At 37.1% G+C, this 20,896-nt stretch overlaps 1 protein-coding gene across 1 annotated transcript; it reads left to right on the top strand.

Annotated features, from left to right (window-relative positions):
• Positions 1–8,040: 8,040 nt before the first annotated feature.
• Positions 8,041–20,429, top strand: LOC593349. Its single transcript, XM_030973830.1, has 7 exons — positions 8,041–8,213; positions 15,232–15,501; positions 16,498–16,554; positions 17,197–17,337; positions 17,936–18,067; positions 18,425–18,491; positions 19,261–20,429. Exons 2-7 carry the CDS (start codon positions 15,232–15,234, stop codon positions 19,455–19,457), a joined length of 864 nt encoding a protein of 287 aa, XP_030829690.1. The 5' UTR covers positions 8,041–8,213; the 3' UTR covers positions 19,458–20,429.
• The last annotated feature ends 467 nt before the right edge of the window (positions 20,430–20,896 follow it).

Below are 20,896 nucleotides of genomic sequence, written 5' to 3'. Positions count from 1 at the left end.
TGACAACCTTGGTCGTTTTTATTTAAGTATTTATTTTGCATTACAATGACTAAAAAACAATGTCAAAGATATTTCAATGCTTATTTCTGTTATACCATTACGTTTATTATTGTTTGTTATTGTTTATATTATGTGAAAAAGAAATGGAAAATAAATTCGCTCTGTAAAGAGCTATTATATATATATATATATATATATATATATATATATTTTATTTATTTATTTATTTATTTATTTATTTATTTTATTTTTTTTATTTATTTATTTATTTATTTTTTTTTTTGGGGGGGGGGGGGGGGTTGTTTGTATTAACCCTAATAAGGCCGGGCTATTTGAGGTCTTACTATGGCCGGGGGGGGGGCCATTATGGCCCCCCTTAAGATCTCAGCCGCGAAGCGGCCGATCGCCGCGAAAGTTTGCACGCATGTCAAGTGAAGTGTATAGAATAATAAGATAATTTCAATTTTTTGAAAAATTCACTCATTTGCATATTTATGGTAATTTATGCAAATAAAGTCATAAAAATCACATTTTTACCCATAAATCATATATTATTCATATTTAAGCATTCTTTTTCACTACATATTTTCATTAGACCATTCTGAATAATAATACAACAACAAATTTGGAAGAGCCAGCTTATTCCTTATGTTATCCCTTGTTTTGATAATTTCTTATGTATTTCATTGTTTTTTTAACTTATGTATTTCATTGTTTTTGTTGTTTTATTTCATTTCTTACTACAATTTAACTATTTTGACTCCCAAAACAACCACCTAAACTTTAAACAAGACCCAATAACCCATGTTTGATCTGATTTTAGGAAAAATGACTTTTACATATGTTTTGTACACAAATCACGAAAATGAGCGATTTTCGGGCTGACATGCAAAGACAAAAGGTCACGTGACCTTGTAACCGTAGGTCCGATTTTCAAAAAAATTGTTTTAAAAGTTGCGCAAGACTCGAAAGAAAAAAGTCAGCGAGCGGCGGGGCGCCATCCATATGCGTTCCCGAGCAATCGGAAAAATCGTGGAGGGGGGGGGGGCCATAATGGCCCCCCCGGCCTTATTAGGGTTAAGTTTTATGAGGGACGGTGTTCTAATGGCTACTCTGGCTACTACTTGCATATTGTCTTTTATGTTTGTGAGAGTATGTAAAAAATGACGAATTTGAATTAGGGCAAGATTGGTGTGCACAAAGTGCAGTTACAAGCTGCATTTGCGCAAGCACGGAGTATCTATTTAGTGAAATGAAAATTAATATACCTTCCATTGATATAAATGATAACCTATTGGTCTTTCTTGTGTTTGATATATTTAATTATTTTTGTATATATTTATTTATTATTTATTCATTTATTAATTCATTTATCGATATTATTTATTCTTTTAAGGGCTGAAGATTGGAATTTGAAGATGTCATTCCATCGTTGTTATGAATTACTTTCATTCACAGTCAACTATTTACCTGAAAACGGAGTACCAAGTGATGACTTTCATGTCAATAAGAGCTGGCAACGTTGAAATAGCCTATATAAGTTTTCTTTTTAAACAACCTATTAGACTAGAATTATAGTGGGCATAACATCAAACGAATAGATGTAATTCTTCGATAAACGTTTATCTGTAGTAAATTAATGACAAACCTTGCACAGGTGAAAAGAAATGATACCAATGGAAGAATGATTTAACACTGCATACAATTCTCCACAGGGGAGAGGGACACATGAATGCAAGAATGAAGAGAGAGAGAGAGAGAGAGAGAGAGAGAGAGGAGAGAGAGGGGGAGGAGAGAGAGAGAGAGAGAGAGAGAGGGGGGGAGGGAAGAGAGAGAGAGAGAGAGAAATTGGGGCCGGGGGGGGGGGCGGAGAAATAGGAGTAGAGATGGGCAGGGGCGTCGTCAAAGGGGATATTGTCAGGATATTGTCGGTAAAATTGCGCTGCCATCGGGAAAAAAGGGAAAAGGGGGAGGGAAAAAAGAGAGGGAAAGGGAAAGAAAAGAAGAAAAAAAGGAAAAGAAAAGAAAGGAAGGAAAGAAAGAGAAAAAAGAAAAAGAGGGAGAAGAGGAAAGAAAGGAAAGAAAGGAAAAGAAAGAAAAGGAAGAAAGGGAAAGAGAAAAGGGAAACAAAAAAAAAACGGGGTGAAGAGAGGAGAGAGGGGGGAGGTAAGAGCCTGAGAAAGGAGGAGTGGGAGTAAAAGAAAGGGGGGGGGTTGTGAGTGGAGTCGTCTCGTCAAGGAAGCAAGAAAGACATGGGTAAATATGTTGCTGTGTCGGGTCAGCTGTGTCGGTAACACTGTAAAAAAATAATAGTCGAAATAACTCAATAAAATTGAGGAAAAGAATTGCCTTATTTTTATTAAGTAAATATTACCTACGGCATCTTAAGTAGAATTTACTTATTTTGCTGAATAAATTTTTACTCAGTTAAATCGAGTTACATTAACGTAAATAATTTAAGTATTGTAATCATTTTATATAATTAAAAAAAAGCTATGATAGGATTACATATTGCACGATTTGGTACCCATCTAATCTAACAAGTAACATCCACTAATCTTTCACTACTTCTATTTAAGATTTAACCGTGTATATACATCTACCACAATCACACACTATTACATACGCTTCAATTCGACACATATTGAAAGGCTCCAAATTTTATATATACTTGATCGTAGCATCTTAAAAGGAAAATTGGTTGACAATTTCCTGAAATATCAAGTTTTGATTTGTTTTGAACTGGGTAACAATTAAAAATTGTCTTGTCTTTGCTTAGCCATGTTAAATGAATTAGTAAATGTTTTTAAGTCCTTAAATTTTCATTCAACCACAAAAAAGAATTGTTTTATTTAAAAAAGAGTTTAATTTGGTCTTAATGAATATTCATAAATTATGTAAATATTTATATTACGCACTGCATCGGTCCTTACTTTAAAAAGATAAGAATAATCAACATAAATTGTTTGAGTAATACCTATAATTTCTGATTTTGAGTTAAAATTACTAAATTAATACAAGCTGAAATTACTTAAAGTTCTTATGTATTTGATTTTACTTAAACATTCCACGTATGTTCTACTAAATTGAAAGTTTGAGTTAGCAAGACTTAAATTTAGTGCGTAAGTGGCAAAACTAATGTTTTCAAGTAAATTCTACATGGAAAAAATACGTAAAAATTACCAATGAACAAATTCTTTTTTACAGTGTATTCTTGCTCGATCCTCGTGTACTATATCAATGTAGAAGTTTGAAGTTGGTGAGATGTATATTGTCGGTCGGCCGACAAGTTTTTTTCCCTACGAACTGTGACTTTTTATCCGCTGTGACGACTTCGAGAGGGACTACAACTACAATACTTGTATTTTCTCGAAGTTTCACTTTCCTATAATATCAGCTAAATAATTCAGAGGTTTAAAATTTTCGGGGAAACTAATTCAAACAAGGATTAAGAGTCAACAACGGTACGACGAATCGTCTTCCTTTCTCTATATTTTGATGAAACGCCAAAATTTTCGCGCTTCACGCGGATGGGGAAAACTTCATGTAGACGAGTCGCGAACGGACAACGAATCGTTTTCTTTCTCTAATAATTTGAGGAAACGTCTAAGCTTCCGCGATTCGCGCAGAGGGGGAAAACTGAATTCAGATAAGGATTAAGAGTCGAGAACAGTACAACGAATCGTTTTCCTTTCTCTCATAATTTAAGGAAACGTCAAAGCTTCCGCGCTTCGCGCAAGAGGGTGAAACTGAATTCAGATACTTAGGGCTTATTAAGAGTCGAAAACGGTATAACGAATCGTCTTCTTTCTCTAATAATTGAATGAAACGTCAAAACTTCCGCACTTTGAGCGGGAGGGGAAATTTCATTCAGACAAGGATTAAGACTCGACCACGGTTCAACGAATCGTCTACTTTCTCTAATAATTTAAAGAAATGTAAAAACTTCCGCGCTTCGCGCAGGAGGGGGAAAACTTAATTCAGATACGGATTAAGAGTCGAGAACAGGAGGCCGACACCGAATCGTCAAAGCTTCCGCGTTTCGCGCGGGAGGGGAGAAAGTAGAAACTGAATTCAGACAGGCAGGCAATTCACGAAGGGAATATGAGCTAGACGGTGTAAAGATCCCAGAAACCAAAGAAGAAAAGGATTGGAGTGGTCATTGACAAGAAGCTCAGATTTCATTAACAATCTGCAATTGCTGCTAGAAAAGCGAATGGAGTACTAGCTCGCATACGTAGATCTTTCACTTGCAAGGACAGATCAACAATTCCACTCCTCTACAAAGGTCTTGTCTTGGACGAAAAAATTATAGAGAAAGTACAAAAAAGAGCAACAAAAATGGTACCAGAGATAAAACACCAAAGCTACCATGAGAGACTTGAGAGTTTGAAGCTTCCCTCACTTAGCCACCGTCGCCGCCGAGGAGACATGATTCAGGTGTTCAATTTGATGCAGAACATTGACAGTTTGGACTCTACCAAATTCTTCACACCTGCAATCAATTCAACAACGAGAGGGCATGCATTCAAACTGTCCAAACCCAGGTGCAACTCCAAACTCAGGCAAGACTAATTTAGCCACAGGGTCCTCAACGACTGGAACTCCCTCCCTGAGTTGGTGGTATCTGCAACCTAGGTAAACAGCTTTAAAGCCAGATTTGACAAATACTGGAAGAAAGAGCAAAATAATTCACCATTCTCCCAGTAGACACTCCAATTATGACATTCCTGATATGAGCCAGCAAGCAAGATAAAGATGTAAAACGACTATGGTGCAAGACCCGGAAGCTGGGACATCCCCCACCCCCCTTGAAGTTAGACCTAGAAGCTTGGCAGCTGGAGACGGCTTTCTTCCAGATTCTTTGGTATTCAAGGTATTCAAGAGTCGAGCACTGTTCAACGAATCGTCTACTTTCGCGCGGGAGGGGGAGAAACTGAATTCAGACAACGATTAAGAGTCGAGCACGGTTCAACGAATCGCCTACTTTCTCTCATAATTTAAGGAAACGTCAAAGCTTCCGCGCTTCGCGCAAGAGGGTGAAACTGAATTCAGATAATTAAGGCTTATTAAGAGTCGAAAACGGTATAACGAATCGTCTTCTTCAGAGGCGGCCCCCCCCCCACTTTTTCAGATACCCCAAAAGTGCCCCTTTTACTTTGATAAGTGCCCCTATTACTTAGTAAAAGTGCCCCTTCCCCCTTTTCACCTCTGACGAGTGCCCTTTTTATTTTTGACACGTGCCCTTTTTCCTTCGACATGTTCCCATTTTCCTTTGCAATAAGTGTCCATTTTCCATTCTCATCAATCTTGAAATTATCTTGAATAAGTGCCCTTTCTAATCTCTAGTAAGTGCCTCTTTTCAGGTACGAGAAGTGCCCCTTTTCACTTTTAATAAATGCCCCCTTCACCTCTGATTATTGCCTTATTCAAAACTGAGAGGTGCTCCTTTTACTTTGACAACTTCCCCTTTTTTCCTTTGTAAGAAGTGCCCCTTCTCCTTTTAATAACTACCTCTTTTTTTAAACTCGGATGAGCACACCTTTCATTTTAACATGTGCCCCTCTTATTTTCGAATAAGTGCCCCTTTTCCTTATGATAAGTGCCCCCATTAAAGAGAGATAGCTCCTTCCCCTTCTCACAACTACCCCTTTCCCTTTCTAATAAGTGTCCCTTTTCCTCATGATAAGTGCCCCCATTAAAAAGAAAGAGCTCCTTCCCCTTCTCATAACTGCCCCTTTTAAAAATCTGAACAGTGCCCCCTTTTCATTCACCAAATGCACATTTTCCTTTATTATAAGTGCCCCTTTTACATTTTCATAAGTGCCCCTTTTCATATCTGGTCAGTGCCCCTTTCAACTCTGATAATTCCCCTTTTAATAATGATACGTGCCCCTTTTCCTTTTTAATAAGGGACCTATTCCCTTTTCACCTCTTATAAATGCCCCTATCAAAATCTGATGGGTGTCCTTGCAATTAATTGCATTTTGCCCCGACCCCCAACATAAACAAATCTTCTATGTGGGCGTGCCTTGGACCATAATGCATGGCCCTACAGAGGATTTTTTCCTGTTGAGGACTGGGGGGAAATGCAATGAATTATTGAAAATTTATTGCATTTTCTTTTCTTTTTTTATGTGTGTGGGGGCGTCGACGTACCCTAGCGCCCGTTGCGTACATTCGTGATTTATTGACCAAGCAATGGCCTCGTTACTGTGAGCCCCCAGGATCAAAACCGTGTCGATGTGCTATATTTGTGCCCTTTTATGAGGCATTAATCCCCATTACTGTCAGTTATGACTTAAGGACATAGGTCCCCTAGTTGATTAGCATAGTAGCACCCACATGCTTTAGCAGTCAGGCAAAAACAAACACTCCCCTATTTTCATTCAATACAATCTGAGAATGTATACTATTATCTAGATCTATTAGGAATAAATCATTGTCAAAATCATTTAATAAATTTGGGTAAAAATAATTATTCCACCATTATGACCAACAGTGTATATTTTATCACATACAACATACAAGTACATGACTCTGTGTATAAATTTCCTGGTACGTTGGCTCAGTAAATGAGCTCCAAGATTGTAATGGTCTGACATAAGACACATAAGAATGAATCAACTTTCACATTTACATCCATCAAAATCGTTTATTTGATTTTCTTCTTACATATAAGATTCTGTAATTGGTCTTGATTTTTTTAACAAAATAGTGTAATGAATAAACTTTCATCCATTTTGAAGGCTGTCCGATATCCACTCCCCCAACCGACAATGATTATCTCCATTACCCCAAAACAGAGGGTAAATTAAATTGGGGATAGATTTCTGGAAAGAGGGGGGGGGGGGGGGGCAGGTAATTTTTTGTCCCAGGGTTAGATTTTCCTCAGATTCCTGTTTCATAAGACACAAGCTATCTCACACACACAGAAAGTTACAGTGGTCAATCTGGATATGTGTATATAATACTGCAAATAGTAGATTAAACAATTAATAAGTTAGTTTAGTCTCCCCCCCCCTCCCCCCTCCCCACACCCATACAGAAATAGTAATTCTTGCAAACTTGAGAGTACATGTAATCAGGACGTCGTATCATGAAACCAAATCCATGACATTTATATCTTTGTCCGTGTCCTACGGATGTCAGGCAGCGAACAACCCGTTTTACAAAATCATGATTTTGATACGATCGGTTAAAAAATATAGTTTGTTTGTTTATTTTACCTGATCGCTAAGAAAGCATGTGTATGTGGGTTGTCATTACCCATCAGATTTTTTTCCTGAATTACCAAAAGAGATTATGAAGCTTAATTCCATTCAAACTGTTTGCAAAAAGTACAAATCTAAAAGAGTGGTAGCACAAATTATACAAACATCAATTTGCATGAAAAAATATATGTTACTAATGTTAAGAATTTACCAAATTGAGGAAACTTGAGGTTTCTTGACAGTTTCTTGTGGACGAGGGAATCAGAATTTGCAGGTAAGAGAATACCATAACTCATCTCCGATTGAAAGAAGACCCTGGTTTTATTGCTATTTAAGAAAATAATGTGAACAAGGCATTTTGTGACTCATAAGTTTTGAAATTTATTTATCAAATAATTATGTGATATAATTTTTATCAAGGTTATGCTTCATAAAAGGAAAATATCTAAAGGAATTCCTATACAAACACAGGTAGGCATTTTTTTTCCAGTTTCAATTCAATTCAATTCAATTCATATTTATTTCATTTCCAACAGAAAGGTAAACAAAGATATTCCTTTTTTGTTCATACATAATTCATTTTTTCTGGTAACTATACAAATACACTTTGTACATAATAAAATTGTTACAAAAGATATTCTTAATTTTCCGATGCAGACTATTTTTCCACAGGAAAAACAAATCCTTTTAAGGCTTCAGAATGTAAATAACCAGTATGTAATGCCTTTTTTGTCATGGTTTATCACTATAATGACGTATAACCTTTGGTACCGTGAAATTGTATAGACGCGATTCTGGCTAATAATCCGAACAAAAGTGTTGTGACGTCAGTTTGCGCCGCCACACAGCCTACAGTACTCTCACTACACTGTACTGCATGCTTATTGTTATTATTTTGTCAACAGTGTTCATGCTGCGTGTACTGTACAGTCATTATACATACCGAGAAGAACTGGGATTTCTAAGCTTTACTAGTACTTGATCACCATTTACTGTCAGGTAAGTCAGACAATGTTTAACATTACATGGTTTTAGAATTGTTTATGTTAAATGAATGCAGACTGCTGGAAGTCATCACGAGAAAATACCGTGTTAACGCGTCGGCACTGCAAAAATAATTGTACTACTTGTATTTTCCACTGTAATGTATACAATACTATATACTGTTGACTATGTGACAGTGAGTCTATAGGTGTTTTTTTATGTGACACAAGAGCCTTCATCTCCATTGCTTTTTATTCACGAAACTATTGTCTTGTATTACCCATGCACATCATGTACATTGTAGTAATCTACTATGTGTAGTACTAGTAGTGCAGTGCATGTGCTTGTTGTATGATTCTGGACGTGTGGCTTGTAACGGAACATTGAGATCAATGCAGGCATATGCTCTTGTCTTTGTTATTGTTTGGTACTACAACCATTGACCCTAAGTCCTCAACCAACCATCACTCATCATACACTATTATATTGCCAGGTGTATATCAGGGTATATTGTACATAGCTTATATAAATATATATATAAAGATATAAATATATATTATAAACAGCAGTATAATCTTGAACATTTTTTGTTCACTATTTGATATGTGCCCGTTGTTGTTGAGATTAATGGCGTTTCCATAAAGAGAGGTAAACTTTTATTTAGGTGAAAACCTAAAGATGAGCTTTGATAACGTGTGAAAAGGGAAGTGAATTTCATTTTGACCGTTTTGCAAATGAAAATAATGTCTAACAGACGTGAAATTTGTTTTCACATTTTTTAAAACCAAATATATAATGTTGATACATACAATATACATGAGTATTCATACACTAATACGAGGTATATACCAGTCCACTTAGAATAAGACGGTCTCCATCAGTTACCTTCAGAAAGGCCTTAGAAACACTTTTTTTTTGCAGTTTGTAGTTGTAAGCCTGTTTTTTCTAATTATATGTACACTGTTGCTCATAAAGTTGGAATATTTTTGTTTTTCCCCAATTTATGGAATTATTTTAAAAATAATTTTAAAATAGTGGATCTAGATAATAGTATACATTCTCAGAATTTATTGAACAATAATTTGACAATGTGTGTTTTGCGTGACTGCTAAAGCATGTGTATGCTTCTGAATATCAACTAGGGGACCTATACGCACTTATAAGTCATAAATTACAATAAAGAGGATTAATGCCCCACAAAAGGGCACTAATATAGCACATTGACACGGTTTTGATCCTGGGACCTCACAGTTACGAGGCCATTGCTTTGTCACTGAACCATGACTGTATGCAGCGGGGGTCTAGGGTAGGGGACAGTTTCCATAAATATAAAAAAAATTAAAAAATTCAATAAATTTTCAATAATTTATTGCATTTTACCCGGTTCCCAACATAAAAAAAAATCTTCTGTGTGCCCATGCTTTGAGCCATAATGCATGGCCGTCCAGAGGATTTTTTATTTTGGGGACCGGGGTAAAATGCAATAAATTATTGAAAATTTATCGCATTTTCTGTGATTTTTTTATTTTTGGAAACTGCCCCCTACCCTAGACCCCCGCTGCGTACAGTCATGGTTCAGTGGCAAAGCAACTGTGAGGCCCCAGGATCAAAACCGTGTCGATATGCTATATTATGCTTTTGTGGGGCATTAATCCTCATTACTGTCATTTATGACTTAAGTGCGTAGGTCCCCTAGTTGATAAGCATAGTAGCATACACATGCTTTAGCAGTCACGCAAAACGCACATTAGCAAATTATTATTCAATAAAATTTAAGAATGTATACTATTATGTTAATCTATTATTTTTAAATTATTTTTAAAATAATTCCATAAATTGGGATAAAACAAAAATATTCCAACTTGATGAGCGACAGTGTATTTATGTAATTTTTATTTTCATTCACTGTAAGCGCTTTGGGCCTTTTGGGAAAAGCGCGGTATAAGTAATAATAATAATATATAATATTATACCTGTACTTTATTGTTCACGCATTGGCTTGTATTAGACTGAAATGCCGAGTCGAAAGTTCGGTTTGTAAAACATTTTGGCCCGAATTCACAAAGGAGGTTTGTCGACAAACCTTGGTTTTCGTACGTCATATGACGCGTTTTACGCGTTTTTTACAAACCTGGTTTGTAAAGAACAAAAGGAGGTTTGGCGAAACAAAAGGAGGTTTGAGCTCAAACCTTGGTCTGAGCTCAAACCTTGCTTTGTGAATTCGGGCCTTTATGGCTAATTGTTATTGGCCATACGTCTCCGTCGAGAGCATTTGATTTGATATTACACGCACACGAAATTGAAATAATATACTGCAGGCAGGGAGGTGGGAGGGAAGGTCAGGATTACAGTCGTCAGTTGACTCCATTCGATTATAGACTATTTTGTTTTTATCGTGATATGTCATGAATAATTTCATCCATTTCCTATACTGAATTCAGGGCGGCCTGAATAATCAATACTCAACGATGGTAACTCAACAGTATTTTGTACAATAATGTTTTGGTTATTTACATTTGAATGATAATATTCATGTATATAATAGTTTGCAATAGTGAGCAATCCAAACTTAAATAAAATTTTAAGTATAAACAAAGAACTAAATCATAAACAAAACTTAATGATTAGACAAAGATAAGACTTCTACATTTGTGGGATCCAGTGTAATGTAGCTTCAGATCTTGTAATATTATGTTAAATTGTATAACTGTTATGAGTAATGATTTCCAACTGTATAATTATGCTTCTGTTCTGTTTCTGTAGTGACTGAAGCTATGTATGCTTTGTTATGCATTTGTAAGTTTGATGACGAGATGTTTAACATGGAAAGGTGCGATTTGTTATCATGTTTTATTTATGTTGAAGTAATGTTACTTTATTTAATAATAATATATAATATCAAAACAAGTAAAAAGGCTGTTTTTTTTTGCTCAGGGGGGGGGGGGGGGGTGTTGAGAAAAAAAGGAGTGTTCACTCACACACCCCCCCTGCCCTTATTGGAAAATCCTGGATCCACCACTGATATTACCTATCGCGATCGAAATAAACGTTTGCATTTGTAAGTTTGATGACGAGATGTTTAACATGGAAAGGTGCGATTTGTTTATATGTTTCATTTATGTCGAAGTAATGTTACTTTATTTAATAATAATATAAAATATCAAAACAAGTAAAAAGGTTGTTTTTTGTTTTTTGGCCCAAGGGGGGGGGGGGGTAGGGGTGTTGAGAAAAAAAGGAGTATTCACTCACCCCCCCCCCCCCCTCACTGAACGAAATATCGGTCGGCGCGATTTTTCACATTTCACCCCCCCCCCCTCCCCTGCCCCTATTGGAAAATCCTGGATCCACCACTGATATTACTTACAATTATATCTTACCGTTATGTAGATTTTAGTTCGCCAGGATGTGGTAATAGGGGGGGGGGGGAGAATGAAATACCACAATGACATTACTTCTTTTTGAACCTGGCTTGATATATATAGGTCTGATGATAAAACTTTAACTACCACTAATCGAATCCTCCGAGTATACCAATATCTTTGTATAGGACTACAGTGGCGGACCAAGGGTCCCTGACAATACTAAGCGAGGAAACTATAGTAACTGTAAGCTTTTTTCAGTAATGACGCATTTACACGTAACCCCCCCCCCCGCTGTTTTTTTTTTGCGGCGTTTGATCTCGTCATATCTAAAGCAAGTCTTAACTCTTACATGTAAGTGTGGCCCCGGCAGGAAATTCAGACCCCCCCCCCCCTCCCCTCGAAACAAAACAAAAATAATTAAATAGGGATAAAAAGAAAACTGAGAGAAGATCTTTCAGTTTAAGGAATCTTGTTTTCCCATTGTTTATCTAATTTTATCGTGCACATGCGTGCTTGCTTCTCAGAGAAATAGAGGATACCCCCCCCTTTCCCGGCAAGAGAATCTTGGATCTGCCTCGGCTATATGCTGTGTACTTGCATGTTTTATATACTTACATATTAAGGCATATTGCCTGAATTGTCTGAATTCAGTTTCTCCCCATCCCGCGCAAAGTTTTTTGCGTTTCATTAAATTATTAGAGAAAGTAGACGATTCGTTGAACTGCGCTCAACTCTTAATCCTTGTCTGAATTCAGTTTCTCCCCCTTCCGCACGAAGCGCGGAAGCTTTGACGTTTCATTAAATTATGAGAAAAATCAGACGATTCGGTGTACTGTTTTCGACTCGTAATCCTTATCTGAATTCAGTTCTCCCCCTCCCGCGCTTCCGGAAGTTTTGACGTTTCATTAAATTATTAGAGAAAGTAGACAATTCGTTGAACCGTCCTCGACTCTTAATTCTTGTCTGAATGAAGTTTCCCCCACCCGCGCGAAGCTTTGACATTTCCTTCAAATATTAGAGAAAGAAGACGATTCGTTGTACCATTTTCGACTCTTAATAAGCCCTAATAATTGTCTGAATTCAGTTTCCCCCTCCCGCGCTTCCGGAAGTTTTGACGCTTTATTAAATTATTAGAGAAAGTAGACAATTCGTTGAACCGTCCTCGACTCTTAATTCTTGTCTGAATGAAGTTTCCCCCACCCGCGCGAAGTTTTGACGTTTCATTAAATTATTAGGGAAAGTAGACAATTCGTTGATCCGTGCTCGACTCTTAATTCTTGTGTGAATTAAGTTTCCCCCCATCCCGCGCAAATTTTTGGCGTTTCATTAAATTATTAGAGAAAGTAGACGATTCGTTGAACTGCGCTCGACTCTTAATCCTTGTCTGAATTAAGTTTCTCCCCATCCCGCGCAATTTTTTGGTGTTCATTAAATTATTAGAGAAAGAAGATGATTCGTTGTACCGTTTTCGACTCTTAATAAGCCCTAATTGTCTGAATTCAGTTTCCCCCTTTAGCTCGAAGCGCGGAAGTTTTGACGTTTCATTAAATTATTAGAGAAAGAAGACGATTCGTTGTACCGTTTTCGACTCTTAATAAGCCCTAATTGTCTGAATTCAGTTTCCCCCTTTAGCTCGAAGCGCGGAAGCTTTGACATTTCATTAAATTATTAGAGAAAGAAGACGATTTGTTGAACTGCGCTCGACTCTTAATCCTTGTCTGAATTCAGTTTCTCCCCCTTCCGCGCAAAGCGCGTAAGCTTTGACGTTTCATTAAATTATGAGAAAAATCAGACGATTCAGTGTACTGTTCTCGACTCTTAATCCTTATCTGAATTCAGTTCTCCCCCTCCCGCGCTTCCGAAAGTTTTGACGTTTCATTAAATTATTAGAGAAAGTAGACAATTCGTTGAACCGTCCTCGACTCTTAATTCTTGTCTGAATGAAGTTTCCCCCTCCCGCGCGAAGCGCGGAAGCTTTGACATTTCCTCAAATTATTAGAGAAAGCAGACGATTCGTTGTACCGTTCGCGACTCTTAACCCTAATTTGTCTGAATTCAGTTTCCCTCTTTCAGCGCGTAGAGTGGAAGCTTTGACGTTTCCTTAAATTACGAGAGAAAGCAAACGATTTGTTGTACTGTTCTCGACTCTTAATCCTTATCTTTATTAAGATTTTCCCCCTCCCGCGCGAATCGCGGAAGCTTATTTATAGATAGATAAAGAAGTTGATTCGTTGTACCGTTCTCGACTCGTCTAAATGAAGTTTTCCCCTCCCGCGCGAAGCGTGGAATTGTTGGCGTTTCATCAAAATATAGAGAAAGGAAGACGAATCGTCGTACCGTTGTTGACTCTTATTCCTTGTTTGAATTTAGTTTCCCCAAAAATGTTAAACCTCTGATTTCTTTAGCTGATATTATAGGAAAGTGAAACTTCGAGAAAATACAAGTATTGTAGTTGTAGTCACTCTCGAAGTCGTGACAGTGGATACAAAGTCACAGTTCGTAGGGGAAAAATTTTTCGGCCAATCGACAATACATCACACCAACTTCAAACTTCTGCATTGATATAGTACACGAGGATCGAGCAAGAATACCGACACAGCTTACCCGACACAGCGAGACGACTCCACCCAACAACCCCCCAACAACCCCCTCTCTCTTTTACTCCCACTCCTCCTCTCTCAGGCTCTTACCTACCCCCTCTCTCCTCTCTTTAACCCCCTTTTTTTTTGTTTCCCTTTTCTCTTTTTCTTCTTTTTTTCATTTTCTTTCTTTTCTTTCTTTCCTCTCCTCCCTCTTTTATGTTTTTTCTCTTTCTTTCTTCTCTTTTCTTCCCTTTCTTTTCCTTTCTTTCCTTTCTTTTTCTCTCTTTCTTTTCTTTTCCTTTTCTTTTTTCTTTTCTTTCCCTTTCCCTCTCTTTTTTTCCCTCCCCCTTTTCTCTTTTTTCCCGACGGCAGCGCAATTTTACCAACAATATCCTGACAGGTGGGGGGGGGGGGGTGTCGCACCCCCCCCCCACCCCCTTTGGAGACGCCCCTGATAGGGAGTTGTTGGTTATTAATGAAGCCCATTGTTGTTATACAGTCAGTAATTGGCTGTTTACTCACGGGGAGAAGAAGTCCGACCATATCACACCAATCTTGAAAGAATTACACTGGCTGCCGGTTGAGTACATGATAAAGTTTAACTGCTGACATTTAAGGCTGTTCATGATCAGCTCCCAGGATATGTGGCTTCCCTGGTAGAAGAACAGCATTCTCGTCTGGGTTTACGCTCGTCTGGACGACTAGTTCTTCTCCAAGTTCCACTTACACGACTCTTGGTGTATGGTGATCGTGCCTTCTCTTCACTTGCTCCATGTCTCTGGAACTCACTCCCTCCTATTCTTCGCGACACCGACAATTGAGAAAGCTTTAAAGTCAGGCCTCTTTTCCGAGCAAAAATGTGTATTACATGGCTATTGGAGGAGCGGGCGCCTTTGAATGTTTGAAACAGATACATGACGCCAAACAACTCTGTGGATCATCATCGTCGTCATTAAGATACTGAAGTGACTCCGGCTCCAAACCGATCTTCACTCTTAGCTTCTGTTCACAAAACAACAAGAGGATACCATCAGAGCGAAATGATTGTCAAAGTTATTTCGTTATTTTCTTCTTTCTTTTTTTCAACAGATGGCTGCAGTTCAATATCCACCCAACGCGGCACCACAGGTAGTCATGCATCAGGCTGGCGCCCATCCAGTCCAGGTTGCGGCCCACCAACCCGTTAACATCGTCTTGCAAAAGTCAAATAAATCAGATGGATACAACGCCAGGAGTGGAAAAATCACTGGTTGGATGCAGCTCAGCTGTGCCATAGCCTCTGTCGTGATTGGTATTATAGAGCTGATCGTCGGCTCACAAGTCAGCATAGTTGGTACAGGCATATGGAGCGGACTGCTTGTGAGTACTATAGCCGCTGTACACAAAACTACTTCAATGTTTATAAGCCCCCCCCCCCCCCCCCCCATGGCCGAAATTGGTGATCGTGTAAACTTTTGCTAATATAAGAACTGACTTTTCTTTTCAAGTGAAGAAAATAAATCAATCGAATTATAGGGATGTATTAATAGATAATGCCTTCCAATATAACCTAATAGCACATTTGAAAAATCAGTACTAGTACTCGAGTCATAACATATAACACTAATTTGAAGGGAATCATCAGAAAATTGGACTATCAAATTGGTTGCTGTAAAATGAATTTAAATGTACGAACTGCAGTATTACGTGACCGTATGATCATATCGGTCATGCTAATAACTATAAACGCTTGATGAAAAGGGTGCATAAAACATAAATTTGAATGACTAAAATGCGAATTTGAATGCATGGATCATGAATTTAGCAAAATTGCGAAGTTGGCCGGGAAAACCTATATAATTAAATTTGCACAGATATCTATAATATGTTAAGATTGTCCTAGGGGTGATTTTCAGGGAAAGGGGGGGGGGGATTTTCCTGGGGTAAATGTCCTCGGGATGGTTGTCTTTTGGGAGGGTATTGTCCTTGGGGGTTGTTTTCCAGGGGATGATTGTCCAGGGGGGAATTGTCCTGAAACGGTTATAGTGGTATTAGAAATGTTGATTTTTTTTTGTGTGTGGTCCTTATTACAAAATAAACACAGAGGGGTATCCCTTCTTTTTAATTCGGAATAGAAATGCATTGAAGGCAATAGTCTTGTTGAAAAGTTTGGAATAGAATGATTTGAGCCGACTCCATTGGCATTGTCAAGGAAACAAGCTAGCACACTTATTTAAGGTATATCATTGTTGTGATGTTATTATAAATTTATTATATTTTCTCTGTGCATTCCTTCTCTCTATATGATTCCCTCTCTCTCTCTCTCGATCTTCCCAACCATTCCCTTTTTCTTAAATCTCCTCTCCTCTCTTCCAGTTTTTTCTCCCAACCGCGATCCTGGGAATAGTTTCTAAGAAGAAGAATACATGTGTGGTAAGTATTGCACCCCCCCCCCATTAGTGATCCACATTAGTGAATTACTAGTCCCATTGGTAACTACCTATATAGGACCTAATTTTAAAATGAAATAAACAGCTGTCATTGCATGGCTATTCAGTTATTTTCCTCTTTTTTCCCTTTGTTATATAATGTAGTTATATTTCGAAATACGCGAGTACAACCTTATTCTACGCGCCCCCCCCCCCCCCCCCCCCCCCCGCATATTTCATGTATGATATAAAAAGTTAATGCACCATCTCTGATCTTTAAAAGAAACCTCATCCCCCCAAATAACTTTACTTATTCTGAGAGATTTATTATATTCTTGCTGAAGGGCGGGAATACATTTTTCAGAATACCTACACTTATTCTTTTGGATGAGATTTAGAGATTTTGCTTTTGTAATATTTTAATCCTTCGTTTATTATTAATATCTTTAGGAGATTTTTTTAAATTTGATTCCTGTAATTAACAATTAAGATTATTATATACATACTTTCAATGCCGGGTAAATCTAAAATAATAAGATATCTTTTATGGTTTTTATTTGATAATATTGCTTTGTGTTTAACTTCATTGTATTTGATATATTTCATTTCACAATTGTTTATTCATGTATCTTTCATTTGTTACTAGATCGTGGCTTACATGGTGATGTCTATCATATCTGCCATTGTCGGTTTTGTTGTATTTGCTATGGGCATCACATCTGCAGCAGTGAGTGCCAGTAATACCTGTAGCTTCATCGGGCTTTGGGGTTGTGGATATGCAGTCTCGGTAAGTTTTTTTATTTGCAGTGCAAAATAAAAATCTTTCATACCAAGGTTCCGCTTGGGATAATATCCCGAAGTTATCCCGTATAACCTTTTGGTATGACAGGTGACCGGGGTAAAAAACCAGCAGTAAAACCTAGGTAAATCCGTGGTAAAACCATATCCAAGACTATTAGGGACAACTACATTTCCACCTAGTATTTTACAAAGTAACAGCATTATAGTACGAGATCATGAATATTCGAACTATGCTGAAAATAATTTTACACACCATGACAGCCTGAGAAGGCCTCTTATTCCCTGGTTGTAAAAAAAGGAAAGAAAAAATCTGTTTCAGAAATTTCTTGACTTCTATATATAAGAAGAAAAGATTAATGTAAATGTAGTTTTCAAATCATTTTAAAGTTTGGTATAACCCATGTAGGCCTTCATGTGTAAAACAGAAATATAATGTATAAATATTAAAAATCTCACATTAATTCCCTGTATCATTAACAAATCATAGAAGGGGCACATCACACAGCCCTCCTTAGGTTCAAACTCCTATAGAGGACTGGCGAGGTTGCGAAGTTGTGTTCGTATCTTCTTATTTTGTCCCTCAGAACGCCCGGATTACGTTCGATTCTTTCCTAGCGATAATAGGACTTCTCGAGCTTGTTGTTGCGATCGTTGCAGCTTGTTACTGCTGTGCTGGGGTTTGTTGCGGACGAAAGGACACACCAACAAACACAATGGTGAGATATTAGATGAGGAAGAAAGTGTATAGACTATAGAGTAACGCTGCAATTGGCGTAATTTTTAAAGTGAACAAGATTATCTAAAAGAAAGGTTTAATTTAACATTCGGGTCGTTATTTTAAACGAAAAACATGTAATTGTTTTGTTCTATTTATTGTCATAATATTTTTTATTAGAATGGACAGCAAAGTATATTTATTTTCCTTTCTATAGTAAAGTAAATACCTCATTGTTAAACAGATCAAAATTGTAACCCTGCCGATAATATAAGCAGATCTTCCTTTGTATATATCAATGAGGACTCTATACTTAACACATTGTTAAATTGATGATTAATCCCTTTCCTATTGTTAGGTCTACCACTATCAGAACAATGCCATGCCCATGATGGTGATGGTCCCTGCACCTGGTCAGCAAGCTGGTAAGTTTATTTAACATTCTTTTTGAGAAAAAATATATCTGGGCTGTTACTAGAGCAAAATATCATTCAGCAAAAATAAAACAAATTTGCGGATCGGATACAAATCATTAAGTATGATTATATTATTTAGGATAATATATAGTTACTTGAATTATGATTACTTTTAACGCATGTATTACAGACATTGTGCTTTACTATTGAAGCACTGACCGGTCATACAATTATCATTTTAATGAAAAAATATATACAAAGAAGAGTGAGATTTTTGTTGTTGCAATCATAAGTCATAGATAAATAAAATCTTCAACATAATACTTTTATTCTGCAGCTTGCCCTTTCTTTGTGTGATTTTGTGTTATGGTTCAAGTTTCATCATAAAATTGTGTGTCAACTTTAAGATGCTGAAGGCGTGAAAGATTGTTTTCGATAAGAAAGTAGAGAGAGTGAAAGCTACAGTTTTTTAACTCGCTGGGCCAAATCTATAGAGATGTATTTCCGAGCTTTAAACGGATTATAGCAGTCATCAAAGGGGAAGTGATAAAAAGGGCTGCTATAGACATGTGGCCACTATGAACAAGTCGTCAGTTGTACACATCCGTGGTAACACATGTACCGATGTTAATTTGGAGATAATCTATTTATGTTTATATAATATATATACATGCTAAATAATTTCTTAATTTAGTAGCTATAAGCAGGGAGTCGCTACGACAAGTTTGACTTTATTTGAATACTGATAACATGTTTATTCTCTTTGTGTTTTTGCCAGGACAACCATTGTTATATCACCAGCCCCCTCCAGTCAATCAACCCCTGGGAACTTATCCCGCTCCAGTGGCCTACCCCCAGATTGGACCACAACCAGGACCAGGACCTCAACCAAATTACAACGTGGGAGCACAGGACCCTCCCCTCTACAGTGAAGTAGGGCCTGACACTCAGAAAGCACTGCCTGCCAAGATGTAAATGGAACATGCGGTTTTAGCAAAATGTGAGGGCCTGGATCGAGGTCACGACACTTTACGAGAAATAAACGAAATTCACTGATAAAAAATGATAAAGGCTGATAAACACTGATAAACACTGATAAACACTGCAAGGAAATATATAAGCGGATCAGAATGATAGAAGGAAGGCACAATAATTTGAATTCCGTGAAAATATAAGATCCCTTAAAAGTAGATGATAATTTACTTATTTGTTGTTCAAAGAGAGGCGCAGCAAATTCATTGTTTAGTCTTTTTCACTACCGCCGCCTACGTTTGTTAACTCTCTTTCAATAGCACATTTTAGCATCTTTGTAGTCTGGGCCTCATTAGTAAACACTTATTGTAGATATTTGTCATTTTTTTACATGTATAATTCTTGCCAAATACTAAAATAGGATAAACTTGCTATCAATTGTACCATCATATGCCCTAAAAATGATGTCGGTAGACTGTATTTCACACAAAGGGATTTGGCTTTCAGAAGACAGTATTTAGTCAATAACTTGAAATGGCTGTAATAAAAAAATCTCGATAAAAGACAGCCTTTCTATAGTTTACCATTGACATATAAACCAGAGTCAAAAATACCCCTTTCAATATAGGAAAAGTGTACTTTTTTATTGCGAAAAGGTGCCCCTTTCATTTTTAAAATGTGCCCGTTTCACTTTGTCACGTGCGCAAATTTGTAGACGTCTTGGCTGAAGATACAGTGTACAGCTTTAGTTAACCCGCAGTCAACTTCTAGCATAAGTTGGTTCCCTAATTCAAATAATGAAATACCTAACCCCAACCGTAAAGATTACCAACAAATCTTCGATCGTAATCCAAGTCTCTTTGCCTATAGCCTGGAGCAAAATTCGCTGCAGAAAATATCCAAATCACTTTAAAAGTCATAATTTGAATGTGTGTACATACATTAAGAATTAATATATTTTCTCATTTTTATAGATAAACGTGATATATTCTGTATTTGTGATGACTTAGTGTGTTTACGATTAAACATTTGGGTTGCTTAAATGAGGTCAAAGGGTAATTCTAGACAAGGTGAAGTTAATTTTAGGATCGTTCCTTTATCAATAGCATAGACAATATCTTTTCAAATTGTAAATTGCAGTTGTGCGTCGGTCAATGGAGGTGCGCACCATATTTGTCTTTATTTAGTTGATTGCCACTGTTTTTCTTACCTTATCTATGTTACTTTTGTATTTTTGCTTTTTCTTCTAATTTAATTCTACGGGTTATAGTCTTCTCTTAATCAGAACACTGTGCGCTTAGAAACATCAGTATTAAGCGCCTAATAAATGTTATGTATTATTATTATTATTATTATAGACAACATGTTGTAATCAAAATGCACTAACATTGGGTTTTTTGAAAGTCTTAATGCTTAAAATTATTTTCTTCTCTCTTTTTTTC

Source organism: Strongylocentrotus purpuratus, unplaced genomic scaffold, assembly GCF_000002235.5.
Source record: "Strongylocentrotus purpuratus isolate Spur 01 unplaced genomic scaffold, Spur_5.0 spur5_scaffold_7, whole genome shotgun sequence".
Taxonomy (NCBI): domain Eukaryota; kingdom Metazoa; phylum Echinodermata; class Echinoidea; order Camarodonta; family Strongylocentrotidae; genus Strongylocentrotus; species Strongylocentrotus purpuratus.
The sequence above is the reverse complement of the archived record's forward strand: the minus strand, read 5'-3'. Positions and strand labels throughout refer to the sequence as shown.

Excerpts from the sequence above, each read along its gene's own strand:
- LOC593349 (XM_030973830.1), top strand. The coding sequence starts at position 15,232 with ATGGCTGCAGTTCAATATCCACCCAACGCGGCACCACAGGTAGTCATG. Across the intron at positions 16,555-17,196 it reads AGAAGAAGAATACATGTGTG|ATCGTGGCTTACATGGTGAT; the intron begins GTAAGTATTGCA and ends ATTTGTTACTAG. Across the intron at positions 17,338-17,935 it reads GTTGTGGATATGCAGTCTCG|AACGCCCGGATTACGTTCGA; the intron begins GTAAGTTTTTTT and ends TTTGTCCCTCAG.